Genomic DNA, 18,803 nt, shown 5'->3' on the forward strand with positions numbered 1-18,803 from the left:
TCTCCTACCCTGACCCAGCTACACCTCCCTGACTCTGCTATCCGGACCTGGCTCCGTGGTTGTAGGGCGGCGGTAATATACATCCCCACCTCGACCCCGCGGTCTAGTCCAGGTTGTAGCGAGCAACCCTTACAATATGCTCAGCCGTACAAACCTGGACCCCGCTGGGGTGTGTCGACAACTACATGAAATTGAAGCCATATGTAAACAAGTGGAGGGATGTCTGAATCAGAATAATCAGCGTATGGAGGGGTTGCAACGCGCTCTATGGGACCTAGATAACCGGGTTATAGCCCTCAACCCAACCACCACTCCACCCGTGGTTTCGGCTCCTGCCACCGCACCCCAACTTCAGAGCCACGTTTGCCTACTCCAAACCTTTATGGGGGTGACCCTCTAGGATGTCGGGGGTTTCTCAATCAATGCTCTATACATTTCGAACTATCACCTGTACATTTTCCTTCCCAACGCTCTAAGGAGGTATGGGCTTCACCTATCTGGGAGCAAAGACCAGACCAGACCTGACCTCTGATTTCGACCGATTCGCCACAGAGTTCCGAAGAGTCTTTGACACACCAGGGTGAAAGGTAACCGCAGCCTCCACTCTTCTAAATATCTCACAGGGGGATCATACGGTGGCTCGCTACGCTCTCTTGTTTCGCACCGTAGCCGCAGACACCGGCTGGAATGACCAGGCCTTGACAGCGGCATTCTGGCAAGGGCTGTCCAAAAACCTCAAAGACGAGCTGGCGGCACTAGAACGCCCCGCGGTATTGGAGAGCCCGGAAGCCCTCTGCATATGCATGGACCAACGTCTCCAAGAGAGAAGGATGGAGAGAGGAAGACACCAACAGGGTACGCACTCATTCTTTTCTCAGCCGGCCACAAGCTTAAATGCTCCACCATCAGCAGTAGACGAACCCATGCAAATGGGACTCACACGCTTGTCCACCGGTGAAAGGCAGCGCAGACGCCACTCTGGACTATGTTTATACTGTGGTAACAGCGGACACTTAGTCGCCACCTGTCCCGTGAAGCCGGGAAATGCCACAGCTCAGTGAGAGTCAGGAGGATCACGCTAGGAACCATCACTTGTCCTCCTCCCAAACTTTTGTCCAGGGTTTACATTCCGTACTATGCGGGGACACCTTCAGGACTACTACATGGGCCTTCCTGGATTCTGGGTCAGGGGGCAATGGCCGGACACATGGTTCAGGTTAATATGGAACTGCGACCTGCAGCTCGTATCCCCTAAATTGTTATTACCATAAATCCATGAACTTATACAGTATTTACATTTTATTGCTGCATCTTTCGCTTCTTTTTCCCTTTTTTACAATGCCTCTTTGCATTTACATCTCCATGTTAACCTAGATTTTTCTTTTCACATATTTTCTTCTTCGCCCTCTTTATTCACCGTGTCTTTCATGTTCTCATTGTTCTTTTTTTACTCTTCATTTTCTTTACCTTTCAGCACTAATCCTTCTGTCTGTTGTGGCAGACTTCTTGTTGTTGTTAGTTTTGGTTTTTCTCCTCTTAATTCTCAGCAGCATAAGGCTGGGGCCATGGTACCGCAGACTGAGCGAACAGACTGCCTTAAGGCAGTGTTTGCGTCCATGCGGCATGCGGGCACGCGTTGCGCAAAGAAATCAGTTTAAACTGATTTCTTGGTGCGACAGGCTGGTCACGTGAGCTGTTCGCCCAATGAGGGCGAACCAGCTCCGTGACGTCACTGGAACGCACCTAGACACGCCCACGGATTGATCGCATACCATGGCCGAAAAATGCACCCGCTTCAAGCAGGTGACGTCACGGCCACCCACGCCTCTGCACGGACGAAGGCACGATGGACCTGGCCTAAGGGGGGAGCAAGCAGAGCCGAAGTAAAACTTACCTGCTTGACAGCTCTGTCCTGACAGACAACCTGCTCTGTGACTGGGCTAATTAGACAAATAGTGGGGGGGTCCATGCTCAGCCTACAGTATTATTTATCTTTCTAGAGAGGTGTTATCAGGGCTATAGCATATGAACAACACGAGAAGAGAAAAGAACCCTTGGCGATGCCCACTACTCTACTAGTACAAAACAATTCAATTTTATTTAAATCAGAACTAAACAACAAACATGGAAATTAAAAAACAAATTGGAGCACTGAAACGTCACTAGACTGCAGGAGATACTTGATTAGTAGGTGAAAGTTAGCTGATACATGCTGAAACCAGCCTGCTTTCTACCTAGGGATAGTGCCCAATACTGTGATGTTCCTAATTTACCAAGTCAAAATTAGGCAATATAGGACTCCAGTTACTTAGGAATGCATGTAGCTCTCCTGTGGCTACTGTAGTCTTAAGCCACGTGACTGGATGTGTGGATTCTAAATAGCGGGATATACATGGCAGTATGTATCACTATTACAGAGTACAGTTTACTGATAGATACTAGTATCTAATTGAAACTGCCTAAATGATAATCTCCTATAAATGTGAAAAAGCTTGTTGCTAAGTGTTTGTGGCCAACTCTGTTTCTTATCTTCTATGTATTATACACAGATCGCGCATACACTACCACGCATTACTATCACTGACTATCATATGAATATATACTTTTATACCCTGTGTCGCTTGCTGAATGAGTGTCATACAGCTACCCTATGTTATCATGCATCAGATGATCGAGCGAAAAAGGTAGGCGTGGTAGTGGCTGCCAATACTTAAGCACCACGTCTATAATGATCCGTGGTTAAAGGTAAGTGACCAAATGGCCAGAATAGACACACATTTGGATCAACAGTTAAACTGACCAGGTACATTGGATGATAATCTCAATATACCCTAAACTGAAAATACCAGCTGTGAGCCACGGAGAAACAAACAAGTACTTGACACGATTGGTAGTGGAGTCCGTCAGATCCCCACATGTCCCGGAACATCAGTGCTAAATGTCAACACACACTGCTTGCTTGGATCATAAACTGAGACAAATTCAGTAACAACGTGGCTGATTAACACAATGTATCCAGTGAAGCCGGCATAACTACACCCTCGTGGTGGCCCCCCACCCTCGAGACTTAGTAGTTTCCTCAACATACAGCTACATTCTACGCTGTGTCAGCTCAGCTCCACTAACCACACACTTCATTCCCTATTCTAGGAAGAAGGTAACTGATTGAAACTGTCTCAACTAGTGGTTGTCTTGGTCCGGCCCACATCTTAGTTTAGCTTGCTGGTACTGTATGCACATAATAGGTCCTATATCCTTATCATCACAGACCCTTTTCTTCCTCAGATCCCATACTAGTCGCGCTCATTGACATACTGGTGATTGGTTTATGACATCACCAGTATGTCAATGAGCACGACTAGCAAACCAGCATGTTTGAACACATATACAATAAATCTTGCTGGTTTTGCTGTTAAGATATCAATTAACCTATTATGTTCCTTTACGTTGTAATTTGAATATATATATATATATATATATATATATATATATCAAAGAATGTAATCCTAATTTTGAATACCTTGTGTTTACATTTCACTTAATTAGTAAAAAAAAATTCTCTTTATTAAATTGAATGGTGTGTTTTCTGTTTTCCAGGTGTTTAAAGTTGGAATAAATTGTGAAGAATTCTGGAATCTACAAATACTCTGTGAAACATACTGTATGCCCATCTTGACAATATGGCCGTCTTTTTCTCCATCCTCGTCTTGATTTCCAATGTTTGGTGTACACAGTGCACTAACTATCAACTGTTTCAAAGCAACATGGTTATTTCAAACTTCTCACACAAATCATTGAAGAGTGTTCCAAACAATCTGTCGTCATGGACAACTGTACTGGATTTATCATTTAATAATATACAAACCCTTCTGACATCTGACTTCAACTATTTGTCCAAACTAAAATCTCTGAATGCATCTCATAATGAAATCCTGGACTTGGACAACAATGTTTTGGAACTTAACACATTCTTGGAATACTTAGATTTATCCCACAACAAACTAAGGAATATCTCATACACTTTTCCTAAAAACCTTCGTCATTTGGATATTTCTTTCAATGAGTTCAAAAGCATGGCCGTGTGCAAAGGTTTAGGGAACCTGTTGCAGCTGGAATATCTTGGAGTTGGTGCTAGTCGGATGCTGAAATCGGATTTTGAGGCTATAGCCCACTTGCAACTGCATAATGTGTTCATAGTGCTACATGGGCTCTCTGATTATGAAAATGGCAGCCTCCTAATGCTAAACACAAAGAAACTTCATCTTCTTTTGCCAACACACCAAACCGATGTTTACAATGTATTGTACGATGCGGTTAATACATCGACATTTTTAGAATTGTCAAATATAACCATGGATAATCTACATTCTGATCTTAATTTTTCAGATATAGCTAAGAACTCAAAAGTAAGTAAATTAACATTAAGAGACATTGAATTGCAGTGGGGTATACTTATTCAGGCTATTCAGTACATCTGGCACACGTCTGTTGAATTTCTGCATTTGTATGATGTCCTTTTTCTCGGACCTATTGAAAGAATAATCTTTGATTATTCTAAGACTTCAATGAAAGAAGTCTTTATACAAAGAGCGCGCGTGGGCGTTTTTACATTTAATCAAAATTACGTGTACAGAATATTTTCTGAAATGAACATTGAAAGATTGACTATAAATTCGGCTCACCTGTTTTACATGGTGTGCCCTTTGAAGCCCAGCAATTTTCGTAACATAACCTTTTCAAACAATGCATTGACAGATGATCTTTTTCCATTGTGTGACAATTTACACAAATTGGAAACACTGGAACTGAGAGAAAATAAACTGGAAAAGTTATCCAAAATGAGTGTCATGACAAGTAACATGACTTCTCTTAAACATTTAGACATTAGCCATAACCTACTGCAGTACGATCAGGAGACCTGTCACTGGTCTAAAAGTATTATAACGTTGAATTTGGCATCCACTTCTTTGATGGAATCAGTTTTTAAATGTTTGCCAATAAATATCAAAACACTGATTCTGAAGAACAACGAAATTACACGTATTCCCATGGACATTACCAGTTTCAATGGTTTGGAAGAGATCAACCTTGCATATAATCGACTCACTGATCTTCCCGATTGCACGTTCTTCAGTAGTCTCATGTTGCTTAATGCAGAGAATAACCTGATTCTTTCCCCATCTCGTGATACCCTTCAAAGCTGTCAGAGAGTCAAACAAATAAGTGCAGGGCACAACCCATTTCAATGTAATTGTGAAATAAGAAGCTTTATAACTCAAGGGAAAAACTCACCTGGTAGGATGATCGGATGGCCAGGTGCCTATGTATGCGAATATCCAGAGGACGTGAAGGGAATCCAGCTGCAAAATTATTATTTACCAGAAATATATTGCAATATATTACTATTGATACCTGTTATTCTGTTCCCAACCGTTTTCCTCTTGGTTCTTATTTTTGGCCTTTGTAAGTATTTTGATGTCCCATGGTATTTAAGAATGATATGGCAGTGGACCCGCACAAAGCACAGGATAACAAGGAAAAATAAGGATTATAAAGCCCTCGAGAACTTGATCTTTCATGCTTTTATCTCTTACAGTGAACATGATTCAACTTGGGTTAAGAACATTTTTTTGCCGAGCATAGAAAAAGATGATGGCTCCGTACGGATCTGTCTGCATGAGAGAAATTTTATCCCTGGTAAAAGCATAATTGAAAATATTATAAACTGCATTGAAAAAAGCTACAAATCCATCTTTGTTTTGTCACCTAATTTTGTCCAGAGTGAGTGGTGCCATTATGAACTCTATTTTGCTCAACATAAACTGTATGCTGAAAACTCTGACAATCTAATCCTTATTTTACTTGATCCCATCCCTCAGTATCTTATTCCCTCAAGATATTATAAATTAAAAGCTCTTATGGCACAAAGAACGTATTTGGAGTGGCCAAAGGAGAAAAGCAAACATGGCCTTTTTTGGGCAAACCTGAGGGCAGCTATTCATATTAACTTATCAGACCCAGAGGAACAAAGTACTTCCTCTGTCTCAAGTAACAATGCATAGAAACGCTTAGAAATTCCAAGTAGAGGAACTGTTACAGAATCAAGGGCACTAGGTCAAAAAATGAGATGATTTTGCTTAAGAGCAACTGCTGCTCGTTAATGGAATTAATTGAAAGCTCTAGTAATTGTTACCTCCTGTGTTCCATATATCCCTTGAAGAGCCAAGACCGTCTGCGACACAGTGGATTTAAGGCACAACAGCCCTTAAGAGCCTAATGCCTCATCCCCAGTGTTAGCTGCTGTGCGCGCTACGGCGTGAGCGGCGGGAACAAGATCCGCCCCTCTATGGTGCCGGGGCCCAGTAGCTGCCTGCACGCGCATGTAGAGCTCGCCATGCGCGACCACATTTTGCCAAGACAAGGATTTTCTCTTTTCTTGTGGCGATGGAGCACTGGCCACATCACGGCGGCGGTTCAGCCAATGAGGGCGAACCTCCCGCGTGATGCCATGGCCACGCCCACGCCTCCCTGTCACGGGCTGCCTGGAGTCCACCAGGTCGCGCTGACTCAGGTAACGAGCGCCCCAGGCACCCGGTCACGTGCGCAGTGCGCACACTGCGACCTTAGACTAAGTAACATACCCATGGAGAACTTGATACCAGTTAATTGGATTTCCATTTTGTAGAAAGGGACATGATTTGTCTTAAAACCTAAGGCATTAGTTGCATTAGATATTTCTGTCTACCAATTTGCTTGCTTTGGACAAACGCTATCCTTTTAAATTTTGTGTTATTTTTTTTTGTCTACACACAGTAGCCTATGTCTACTTGACATATAGTTTGTAATAAAACGAGGCAATAAGGCATTTTGACTGACAATAGTTAATTTAGCATTTTTAGACTTTGCCATAGGAAAGCGGGATGCAATATTGTATTTGTATATTGAGTTGGGGATCAGGTTTAGCTTCATTGATCTTTTCAGAAATGCCATAGATATTCAGTGCGGGATGAAAGCAGTTAGACATAGCCATACTTGTAAAGTACCTTTTCAATTTCTGCTTTTGTTTTGCATATTTTTTTTTAAAGTAATTTCCGTTTGAATGCACTGTGATTTAAAAATAAAGAAGTGAAACTCCCGGTTGACTGTCTATTTCAAGTTTGTGTTTAATCCATGTATAAAAAGATTGCTCACCCTTAGTCACGTGTTTCCTTCCCAATGATGGGAGTGGTGGAACAATTTATTTTCTATGTTCACAGTCAAGAAACAAGTTGTTTTTACAAGGAAAGTTACTCTTTATCGAATTATACATTATAGGCAGGCAGAGTAAGTTGGCAAACCAGTCAAAATAACATGGCAGAAAATGAACACACAAACTTATGTATTGACCACTACACGTTATTTACTATGCAACAAGTTGATTAGAAGTTTGCATATTTAGAAATAGTTCAGGAAATTCATTCTAGACTGGATCTAAGGCTTCTCTAAAGTTAACCTGCAAAACAAATTAGCATCAAAGAAAGAAGGGCTACTAAAATGGTGCATGATCTATAGCATAAGACTTTTCAGGGAAGGCAACAGGACATTCATATGTACAGCTTTGAGCAGGGGTGCAGAAACTGGATGGCGTGAAATTTTCTAGGGGGGGGGGGCGGCGCTTAAAGAGACCCTGCGCTCTTCCCCACAACATTTAAATAAACTGCCGGGGGAACGCGCAAGGCCTCTGCACCTCTCTTACCTTCTATCCAGCGGATTCTGGTGTCGCCATGACAACGCAGAGTCAAATGATGCCGGAGAAAAGTTAAGGAGGGGGGGAGGAGGGGGTAGTGCGAACAGTGGGGGAGAGCCGGCAGGGGGGGCATAAAAGTTTGCACACCCCTGGCTTAGAGGATAGAAGAGAGAGGGGACATATGATTGTAACTTTCAAATACATAACGGGATTCAACAAAGTACAAGGGGGAAGTTTAGGCCAAAGAAAGAAAAGTGCTGGAACAAGAGGTCATTCTCTGAAGCCAGGATGGGGCTGGCTAAGGGGAAAGGAGAGGATGTACTTCTACACTAAAATGGTAGAAAATTTGTGGACTACTTTTCCAACAGACGTGGTAGGGACTAATACAGAACTCAAACCTGCTTGGGATAAACATAAGGCTATCCTAAATACAAAAGGCAAGGGTCAAAAAGTGTCTGATGTTTTACAGCAGATGGGAAAATGTCAGACTAGGTGGGCCAAGTGGTTTTTATCTGCTGTAAATTGATGTTTCTATGTTTTTGTATTGTCCTCTCAGTAGTATTACTTCTTTGTTATTTAGTGCAGGCAATGTACAGTATGGCTTTGTACACAGTAAAACTTAAAGGTACAATAAAGGAACATAAAGATCCACACAGAAATGCTTGATGACTTTATGCTCTCCTAAATCTATCTCATCATCTCCCCTGCTGAAATCCCTCTCCTGGCTTCCTATCAAATCCTGTATCACACACAAAATTCTCCTCCTCACTTTTTTTAGGCTTTACACTCTTCTGCCCCTCCTTACATCACAGCGCTAATTTCTCGCTATGCACCATCCCGACTCTTGCGGTCTGCCCAAGGATATCTTCTCTCTACTTTTTTTTGTATCTAAAGCCCTCTCCCGTCTTAAACCTTTCTCACTCACTGCCCCACACCTCTGGAATGTCCTTCCACTCAATATCTGACTAGCACCCTCTCTATCCTCCTAGAGTAGTTCTATGGCTGATACTATACCCCTTGTACATCAACTTTGGCCCCTTGCAGATGCTTGCCAGGCTGCCCCTACCATCACAATCATGTATAGCGACTTGGCTATACAGGTGCTCCTGCAATAGCAGATGCCTTGTAGCTGGTGTCTGTACTTCATTAAAGGTCAGGATGCAGGGCTCTCCAAGTAAGCAGAAAAAGTTCAAGTAGTGCAGGTGAGTGCATTATCTTTCAATACAACAAGTATTTCATAATGAACAGAAGAAGCAGGCACTCCATATCTTCGGTGCTGTCTTTATTCAACATTTCGGCTCCCAGCTTTGTCAAGAACACACGCTTTCATGTCTATGCACCACCCTGTTAAAGGAGTTCTGAGCATCTCCGAAACGTTTAATTTTCTGTTTGCTTCAATACATTATTCTATTTTTGTACCGCTTACCTGATGTGCTGTATCTGCTTCTCTGTTTCTTGTTTGTGGGTGAAGTATTTCTCTCTGTGTGTGTGTGTGTGTGTGTGTATGTGTGTGTATATATATATATATATATATATATATATATATATATATATATATATATAATTTTACACAGAACAGTATCGTCTATTCAAATATATGTGTATATATGTATGTGTATGTATATATGTATATGTATATGTGTATATATATGTATATGTGTATATATATATATATATATATATATATATATATATATATATATATATATAAACAAGCAACTGGCACTCTAAATAGTGAACAACAGTGGTGGTGCTAGTCCCATAAAAATGAATAAACAAAAGATCTTACCCTCCTTTCGTCAGGCAAAGAAAGAGACAGCACTCACTTCCAAGATATAAAAACTGTACTAAGGCATGTGAAGACAGACAACCAATCCCAACGTTTCGGCTCCGGAACGGAACCTTTCTCAAGGGGGGTGCAACATACAAAAGACAGACAGGACATAAATATACAAAAAACAAACATAAAATCACCTGTGCAAAGTTTCCTAATCGTGGTTTGCCCGCGAAAATCAAGATTACCTGATGTAAAGACGGAATCGCCATCTTGGAAGAGGCGGCGCACTGCGCATGTGCACATGAATGATAGCCGATCGAGGGCGAAATCTTGGATGTGGCACTTCCATTGCGCATGCGCAATTCAAATAAATGATGTCCAGCTAACCAATGATGTAGGAGGGGCTGGGAGGGAATGAAACCCCCCCCCCCAAATAACTGTAATAATGACCTGGAACCTGTGTAGACCCTTTGAACTCACCGTGACGGCCGCAAATCTAGAGATGCGGATCCGCCATCTTGGAGGAGGAAGTGCACTGCGCATGCGCACAACAGTAATGGCCAATCCAAGACGCCATCTTGGATGTGACACATCTATTGCACATGCGCAATTCAAATATGCAACAACCACCTTGCCTAAGGCATAGGAGGAGGTAGAGGGTAATGAAAAACACCCACCAGTGTCTCTAATAATCACTAGGCACATGCGCAGCACCTCTAAACTCTCCATGACAGCCACAAAACCAGATATAAATATAACACTAGGCACATGCGCAAAGCTGCAGACAAGGGGGGTGGAATTGTAGTGATGTCTTTTTTAATAAAACGGGCACGCTGGGCCCCCTGAGTCACGGGGCCCGGGACGCGAGCACCGCCTGTCCCCCTCCTGTTGGCGGCCCTGCCTCCAGAGAAAAAAGGTTGAGAACCACTGATCTAGAGGTTGAAATATCCCTTAGTGAAATGCTTGTGTGGAAGGAGAGTGACATCTGGTGGCCACATGTAAATGTGCAGTACCTCCAGTTTACTGTATAAATGTACAGTTGTAGCCCCGCTAACCTTCCTCGGAGCAGCTATTTTTTCACGGCTCCAGGGAAGGTGCAGCCGCAGCATCTGAATTGTATACAGTGGAAACCTGTCCCCATGGACACGGTCTGTCGCTGTTGTTTTTCCCCAACCACCCATGGCCGTGGGGAAAGTTCGCTGGGCTACATCTGTATTTGTTTATTAATTTTCTTTTGCAGATTCTAAATCTATAGGATAAAGTCTCTTTCCTCACCCAGCATTGAATGTGCTCACTTGGGCATTAGTTACTTCATCATGGTCTAAAGAGTGAGGATTGTGTGACATAATAACTCTTTACTAGACATCACTTGAATAGCTAAAGCAGTATTTCTCAACCAGTGTGCCAGGGTACACTGTGACCCTCTGCTACGGGTGATGCAGTCCCAGGGGAAAAACTTTGCTGGCTGCTCAGCGGACACCTCCCACTGCGATTCGGTACAGAGGAGAGAGAGGAGCCTTTCCATCACTAGACAGCAAAGGACGCACCCGCTGAGCAGCTGACATGTTTTAGGTGCACTGTATGGGAAGGTGGGAGGAAAGAGGGAATGAGTGAGGGCTGTGTGTGTGCGGAGGGCAATGACGGTGAGTGCTCTGTGTGGAGAGGGAGAAGATGTGTGGCGTAAGTAAGAGAAGAGGGGGTAAATGTGAGTGTATAATTGAGAAAAGGGGGTGAGTGCTGTGTGAGAAGGTGGGATACGTGGAGTGTGTGTTGAGTAAAAGTGTGAGTATTATGTGTGAGGGTGAATGTGAAGTGTGTAAGAAGAGGGTGGGTGAGTATATAAGAAGAGGGTGGGTGAGTATATAAGAAGAGGATGGTTGAGTATATAAGAAGAGGGTGGGTGAGTATATAAGAAGAGGGTGGTTGAGAATATAAGAAGAGGGTGGTTGAGTATATAAGAAGAGGGTGGGTGAGTATATAAGAAGAGGGTGGTTGAGAATATAAGAAGAGGGTGGTTGAGTATATAAGAAGAGGGTGGGTGAGTATATAAGAAGAGGGTGGGTGTGCGCTTGTGAAAAGGAGGTTAAGTGCATTGCAATAGATGAAAAAACTATTTGGAAGAAGTATTGGTCGTTTCATGTAAATAAACGGTAAATATAGGTACTGTAGTGTGATACAACACAAGATAAAAATACTCAATGCTACATCCAATGTGACAAAATACATAGTTAAATACTTCAATGTTAGTATTCTCATGAATAAGGGTCCTTTAGTTAAACCCTTTGGCCAAAGCGTTGTAAGCCTGCAGCAACGTCACGGCACGACCAGTATGCAGGTCCTAACACTACCTGTGAAAACGCTCATCTACCTCTGCAGTGGAGGGAGAATGGCCACAATGGACCTGTCCTGCACAGGTACATGGAAAAACCGGCTATTTAAAGTGGGGTGGGGCGAGCTTAAACCCTGGGAGGAGGGGCCACCAACCTCCAAACAACTGATACCAGTTGAAAATTAAAATGAATAAACACAAGTAGCCGGTTTTCCATGTACCTGTGCAGGACAGGCCATTCTGGTACTGCGCGGGCCCCATCGGTCTCGTCTGTCTCTGGGCGCAGGGCCCGTTCCCGTTCCTCCGGTCTTGACGCGTGGCGCGTGCTTGGTGAGCGGTCTCCCCATCGCTCTGAGGTCTCCGCCTCTCGGTCCCGCCCCTGTACTGACAGGACTACACGGGCGACTGTGCTCCGCGTCCCGCTTCGGTCTCCCTGTTGATCCTGCCTCTGGCCTCCGCCCCTGTACTGGCACGGGCATCGTGGCGCGCGATGACTGCGCGACTGGGTCGCCAACGTGATGTGCGGGTTGCGCGCGGCGCGCGTGCACACTCTGATGCGGTCGCAATTGGCAATGCAATAGGACGCACCTGCAGCCTATCAGGAACCGCAGCTCCACTTCCATCCGCTACTCTATACTCCTGGACCCGGCAAGTACCTCATTTACGCTGTCTTCTATTACCCCGATCCAGCCTGCAAGACTATCACACACTCTAGACGCGCCTTCGCGGTTCTGGTCGGCGGTCTGTACCAATCCCTACCTCATCCCCGCGGTCACGCCTCGTTTGTGGTGAGCTACGCGTTACAGTAGGGGACCAGGGGGAACCTGCCTACACATGCTTGCAAAATTATTAAATATTACCATTTTTAAGTTTTTAAATGTACCTAAAATAATATAATAATAAGCTTGTGGCCCTTCTACTAGTAAATGTGTTCTGATCTGGATTGAATTTCCCTGCCCTAGAGGGGGATTCACTACGTCATATATTTTGTGTTTTTATTTTTCCAACCCTTTTTGCTGTTTTAATAAATATTGATTTTAATTTTGCAAAAGTCCCTGGCTCCTAGTTATTGACTTCCTTCAGTCACGCCCGGCATCACAACAACCTATTACAAATTGTTTTGCCCTGGGAGGCTGAGCATGTATTTTTTTTTATAGGTTTCTCTGATGTGACCTCTGGAACAGGGAATCAGGTAACACACATACAGACACACACACACAAAGACACACACACACACACACACACACACACACACACACACACACACACACACACACCAAAGTAGCTTACTGACAAGTTTTTTTCTCTGGTGTGCAAGATCTGTTAAACAGCGGTCACCTTGCTAATACCCAGTGGTGAAAGTAGATTTTTATTCTTACGGGTACTCGCTCCCCCCTTTTGTCAGCAACCTTGAGAGCACCCCCTCTTTCACAGCTCTTCGCTCTCACAGCCCTCTATTCTCCCTCCCTCTCTCCAGGTATTTCTCTTCCCCGTCTGTCTCTTATTTCCCCCCCCCCCCTCTCTTCCTCACTCACTCTCCTCCTACACCCACACTCCTCCCTCACTTCACTCTCCCCCAAAATTTAAGGTGAGTTGACGACAGGTTTAAAGATGTCCTACCCAGGTGTTGGCATATATGGGTATGACGTTTGTGCAAGGGAAAGGGAAAGGGAGGTGGACGGGCGCTTCCAAAAACGTGAATAAGAAAACTGTGTTTGTGAAAAATCTATTATAACACAAATGTGAAACACCTACAGTAAAAACAATTGGTAACCTTCACCAGCCAGTGACAATAGGTAAATACAAAATGTATACAAATGGTGATATGCAGCTCAACTTCCTCAAAAGGGACTGTTCCAGGTCCCCAGATGATAGGTAACTTTTCTTCTTGGAGAGGAGGAGCGCAAGATAGCTCAATATAATATGTGAATAAAAAGAAAAAGGCAAATATAGTGCAGAGTGTAATTAATTATAATAGTCAATCGTATAGCCTTAGGTAGTTGCACTCACAAAACTTCTAGTATATATAAGCATGTCAGAGATCCTTCTCTCTCTGACTGGAGCCCTTTGATGGTTGAGTAGAAAATTCTCAGGATATCCCTCAAATGGTAATAGCATGAAAAAAAGGAAAGCCACAATAGTGTATACTATTTGACCAAATATGTATTGAATACAGAATATAAGAGCAGTTCAACTCACATTTTCAAAGAAAATAACAGGCATTGGAGAGAACAACTGGATGAGGTAGGACCCCGTCGGTATACAGCTACCTGGCACTTCACTCGCGTCTCACGATCCCACAGTCTAAGTTCCGCATACGTAACTTCCGGGATTGCGTCACAGGTGAGGGAGGAAGTGCAGTCTGCCTCTGGAGATGGTTCCGATTTGCCAGTCCTTCAATTCCCAGGTCCTGACGAAGCATCTGTGAAACGCGTAGAGTTAGCGCTAGCATTGTTGGAGCACCTAGGAATTGAAGGACTGGCAAATCGGAACCATCTCCAGAGGCAGACTGCACTTCCGCCCTCACCTGTGACGCAATCCCGGAAGTGACGTATGCGGAACTTAGACTGTGGGATCGTGAGACGCGAGTGAAGTGCCAGGGAGCTGTATACCGACGGGGTCCTACCTCATCCAGTTGTTCTCTCCAATGCCTGTTATTTTCTTTGAAAATGTGAGTTGAACTGCTCTTATATTCTGTATTCAATACGTTTGGTCAAATAGTATACACTATTGTGGCTTTCCTTTTTTTCATGCTATTACCATTTGAGGGATATCCTGAGAATTTTCTACTCAACCATCAAAGGGCTCCAGTCAGAGAGAGAAGGATCTCTGACATGCTTATATACACTGGCGACACACTTTATTCGAGCTCGGCTAGTCCCACGAATTCGGGTATACCCGGGTGTATTGAGGTTTGTGACTGTTTTCTGCCCGAGTGCATTGGGTTATTTTCCAGGCAGGGATTGAAGCATTTTATTCCCGCTGGCTGCAATACTGCACAGTATATATATATATATACTGCATTACAATTCATGAATTTATGCCATCTGGTAGACACGCGAAGCATTGCAGCCTATTAAATCCTAATCATTATCATTTAACAGATCAGCCGCCCGTCAGCCAGGCATGAACCCAGGCTGGGAAGGCAAACGCAACGGGGCTTGTCAGAGGTGAGGAGCGGCGCATTCCAGGTATCTGCCAGGTACATACTGGGTATTTGCTCGAATAAAGTGTGTCGGTGCAGTATACTAGAAGTTTTGTGAGTGCAACTACCTAAGGCTATACGATTGACTATTATAATTAATTACACTCTGCACTATATTTGCCTTTTTCTTTTTATTCACATATTATATTGAGCTATCTTGCGCTCCTCCTCTCCAAGAAGAAAAGTTATATATGGGTATGCACGGCACTGACCGGAGCCGGCTCTGTTGGGGAGATACATGGAATCACAGGGAGACTGCAGGGAGAGACATCAGGGAGAGAGATGCAGGGAGTTTCAGATCCCCTATCATTTATTCTGGTGCGCAGTATCGGCACTTATTGTTTTACTGCGTACCGGCCTGCTTTCACCACTGCTAATACCTATGGCCTTTTTCATGCTGGTAGTTTCTCAGGTGAGTCTTATTTTGAAATGGCCAATGTATTTTCCAGGTACAGTATCTCTAGCATGCTCTATCGCAGCTGCTGTAAACAGCCTGCAAGGAAAAAATACATGCCCAGAATCATAGTTATTGCTCTCACAAGTATGCAAACTTCCTTTGTACAGAACTAAGAAGAAAAGATGTTCTCCGGCGCGTTGTCTCAAGTATATTCATTTTAGTCCAAAATAAAATAAGAGAAGATAGAAATGTATCAATACAGGTTAATTAATCCTTAAAGTTCATATATTTGAATTCATGCACTTACAATTTTGCATAGCTTGTGTTGTAATTCTTTTCCTATCCGCAGTGTCAGAGGTTAACCTACACAGGCTAGGTCTCCAATACATATAGAGTTGCAATGGAAATAGAAGCGAGAAATGATGATGGTACAATACATTTATTACAAAAGACTAGATTAAGAACAATATTGCACTTACAGACAGTATCATCAAAACCAGCGTTTTTGGACAGCTTTCCAGCGTGTGGTAGTAACTCTTTGCTTTGATGGTAATGTTGCTCACATATTGTAGAGTCCACTGTCCCCTTCCTCTGTGTGTCCGCTGCGCCCGTCACCTCCGATTTCCTTGAGGGGGGACACTGCACTTCTCCTACTCCCCTGTACCTTGCGCACAGTCAGGGGTGCTGGGAGGTAATGTTACAGCAGCAGTGTCTCATTCACACTCGTATTTGCATACAAGTAATTGCAGGGTCAGCAGCCGGTAGCTTCAGCAACGGGGAATCCTCCCCACACGCCACACGTTGTTGGGAGCTATGGTGACTCAGTAAGTCCAAAAATCTAACATATTTCGCCAATGCTTCATCAGAGAAGCTCAGTCACTCTCCCCCCAAACTTAAGGTGAGTTTACGACAGGTTTAAAGATGTCCTACCCAGGTGTTGGCATATGTGGGTATACACGGCACTGACCGGAGGCGGCTCTGTTGGGGAGATACACGGAACCACAGGGAGACTGCAGGGAGAGACATCAGGGAGAGAGAGAGAGATGCAGGGAATTTCAGATCCATCATTTATACTGGTGCGCAGTATCGGCGCTTATTGTTTTACTGCGTACTGGCCTGCTTTCACCACTGCTAATACCTATGGCTTTTTCATGTTAGGTAGTTTCTCAGGTGAGCCTTATGTTGAAATGGCCAATGTGTTTTCCAGGTACAGTATCTCTAGCATGCTCTATTGCAGCTGCTGTAAACAGCCCCACAACATGTTAGTACTTGGAAGATGTAAGGAAAAAATACATGCCCAGAATGATAGTTATTGCTCTCACAAGTATGCAAACTTCCTTTGTACAGAACTATCTTCCCCATTCTTAGGCTGAGTCCACGCTGCCGCTGAGCGCGCTTGCTGCTTGGCGCGATCACTTCAGTGATTCCCATTAAGTACGGCCATGCACAAGTGGCGCTCGTGCACGTACGCTCTCCAAAGATCAGCGCTTGGAGAGAAATGGAAATGTGATTTCCAAGTGCTGAGAATGGTCACATGACCCTTCTGTAACCAATGAAAGTGCACCAGTCACAAACCAATCACAGCAGCTCCTCCCTTAAACACCACGCCCCCACTCTAAAATTATTGAAGGACAGCCGAGCGCTCATGCTTGGAGAGTTGGTGATGTCAACGCTCTCAAGCATGAGCGAGCTCAGCGGCAGCGTGACCGCAGCCTAAGGCTGCGTTTATACAGTCGGTGACGGCGACGTGACTGATGACATCACCCGTCGCCGTTGCAAAAGTTGTATTTCAGATTCTGGAGACATCGCTAGCTGCAAGGCCAGTGACGTCAGCAAGGGGGAAGGCAGACGGGCGCAGAAGCTCCCTGATTGGCTTATAGCCAGTCACATGTGGAGACCGTCTCTTCAAAAATCAAATTCCACTGACCACCAGAATTTTGGTAGCGCTGTCGCTCCGTCGCGTCCACTATGAGCGCCGGCGACAATGCATTTGTTTTGTCACGACATCGCATCGCTGTCGCTGGCACTATAAGCGCAGCCTTACACTTCTCTGTTAGAGGAGCTATACCAACACTAGTTACAATCTCAGTGATTCTAGGGGCGTTCTATCCAGTGATACGTATGCTAGACCTTATTTAAGTGCTGTTGAGTTGAGGAAGATTAATTGTAGTACATAAGAGTAGTCGTTAAAGAAAAACTACTAGCGCAAAGAACATGTTCCGATAATAAAATATTTATAATATCAGTAAGATAGAAAAAGCACAAATAAGTGCCATAAAGAAGATACACTTGAGAATACTAAGCAATAAAGTTAAAATTAGAATGATACAAAATTACCAGAAACTCCTTATATGCTGTAAGTGTAGCACTTGAAAGGGCAACAGTGTTTTAGTCCAACGATAGAGGCAATGCTGATAGGGAAGGCGCCCGCTCTCAGCTCGTCAGTGCAGGCAGCTCACGTCTCGGCATTAGGTGGTTAGATCAGCTTGTCCACTTTACGTCTGGTTTCCCTTGATACCGGTTAGGGGAAGCACCCGCTCCTAATGTTCTCAGCGGTCACGTGGTTGCACAGTGGAAAGTTCACAAACTCACACTAGGACTACAGGCATAGAATATTGCACCGCTCCACCTCGTCTTCTAAGTGGTTTAGTGCAAAATAGCACCAAAAAAGGAGCATCAATGGCAATTCATTACTAAATAGCAAAATATGGATATAGAATAAAAAATGGATAAAAAAGGCACACAATCTATTTCGTATCCAACGCGTTTCGTATAATAAAAGATAGTTCCAATCAACATAAGAGCAGTCGTTTAGGTTTGGTAAACAATGTTTTGGTTCACAAATATATTTTTTGTAATTTTCTACCGACAACAAAATAGCAACACCGCAACTCTAAACAGTTTGAGTACGTTTTTGCAATTTTTATCTGTGGTTTATGTAAATGAGTATAACCATCAGGCGAGCTGCAATGCATGCTGAAACATCAGACTTTTAAATATATTTGTAGCTACTAATATAGGTATTTTAATTTTCAGCTTCTGTACTCATTTTCTTTGTTTGTCTTTTGTTTTTGAAGACATTGCGGTGCAGCAAGCAGGAGGCAGCAGAGACTGACAGACAGACTCTCGCTTCATATAGAAGATTCAGTTAGAAGCAGGAGCACAGCCAGGATCCAGCTTCACGTTGTATAGATAGAGGCAACAGCATACAAGGAAGTTTACTCACTGCCCTTGCTTGCCCTATGTTTGGGATCATCTGAAATTGAGGAAGAGTTGACAACTATGTAAAAAGTTCCAGAAAAGCAAAATATGCATCTAACATTATATTAAGTTTTTGTCTCCAGGGTCATCTCTGTGTATGTTTGTATC

At 43.7% G+C, this 18,803-nt stretch overlaps 1 protein-coding gene across 6 annotated transcripts in view; it reads left to right on the forward strand.

The window, feature by feature from the left end:
- LOC142464401 (toll-like receptor 6) overlaps window positions 1-7,139 on the forward strand; it is a 37,996-nt gene extending 30,857 nt beyond the window's left edge. For 5 of the 6 annotated variants that reach the window (XM_075567868.1, XM_075567870.1, XM_075567869.1 and 2 more), the window contains one exon: window positions 3,598-7,139. In XM_075567868.1, coding sequence (XP_075423983.1) covers window positions 3,681-6,062 — 2,382 coding nt within the window. In that variant the 5' untranslated portion in view covers window positions 3,598-3,680 and the 3' untranslated portion in view covers window positions 6,063-7,139. Of the gene's footprint in view, window positions 1-80; window positions 1,217-3,597 lie in introns of those variants that run through there. The other variant, XM_075567872.1, reaches the window with a different exon arrangement.
- The last annotated feature ends 11,664 nt before the right edge of the window (window positions 7,140-18,803 follow it).

Source organism: Ascaphus truei, chromosome 1, assembly GCF_040206685.1.
Source record: "Ascaphus truei isolate aAscTru1 chromosome 1, aAscTru1.hap1, whole genome shotgun sequence".
Lineage (NCBI taxonomy): Eukaryota > Metazoa > Chordata > Amphibia > Anura > Ascaphidae > Ascaphus > Ascaphus truei.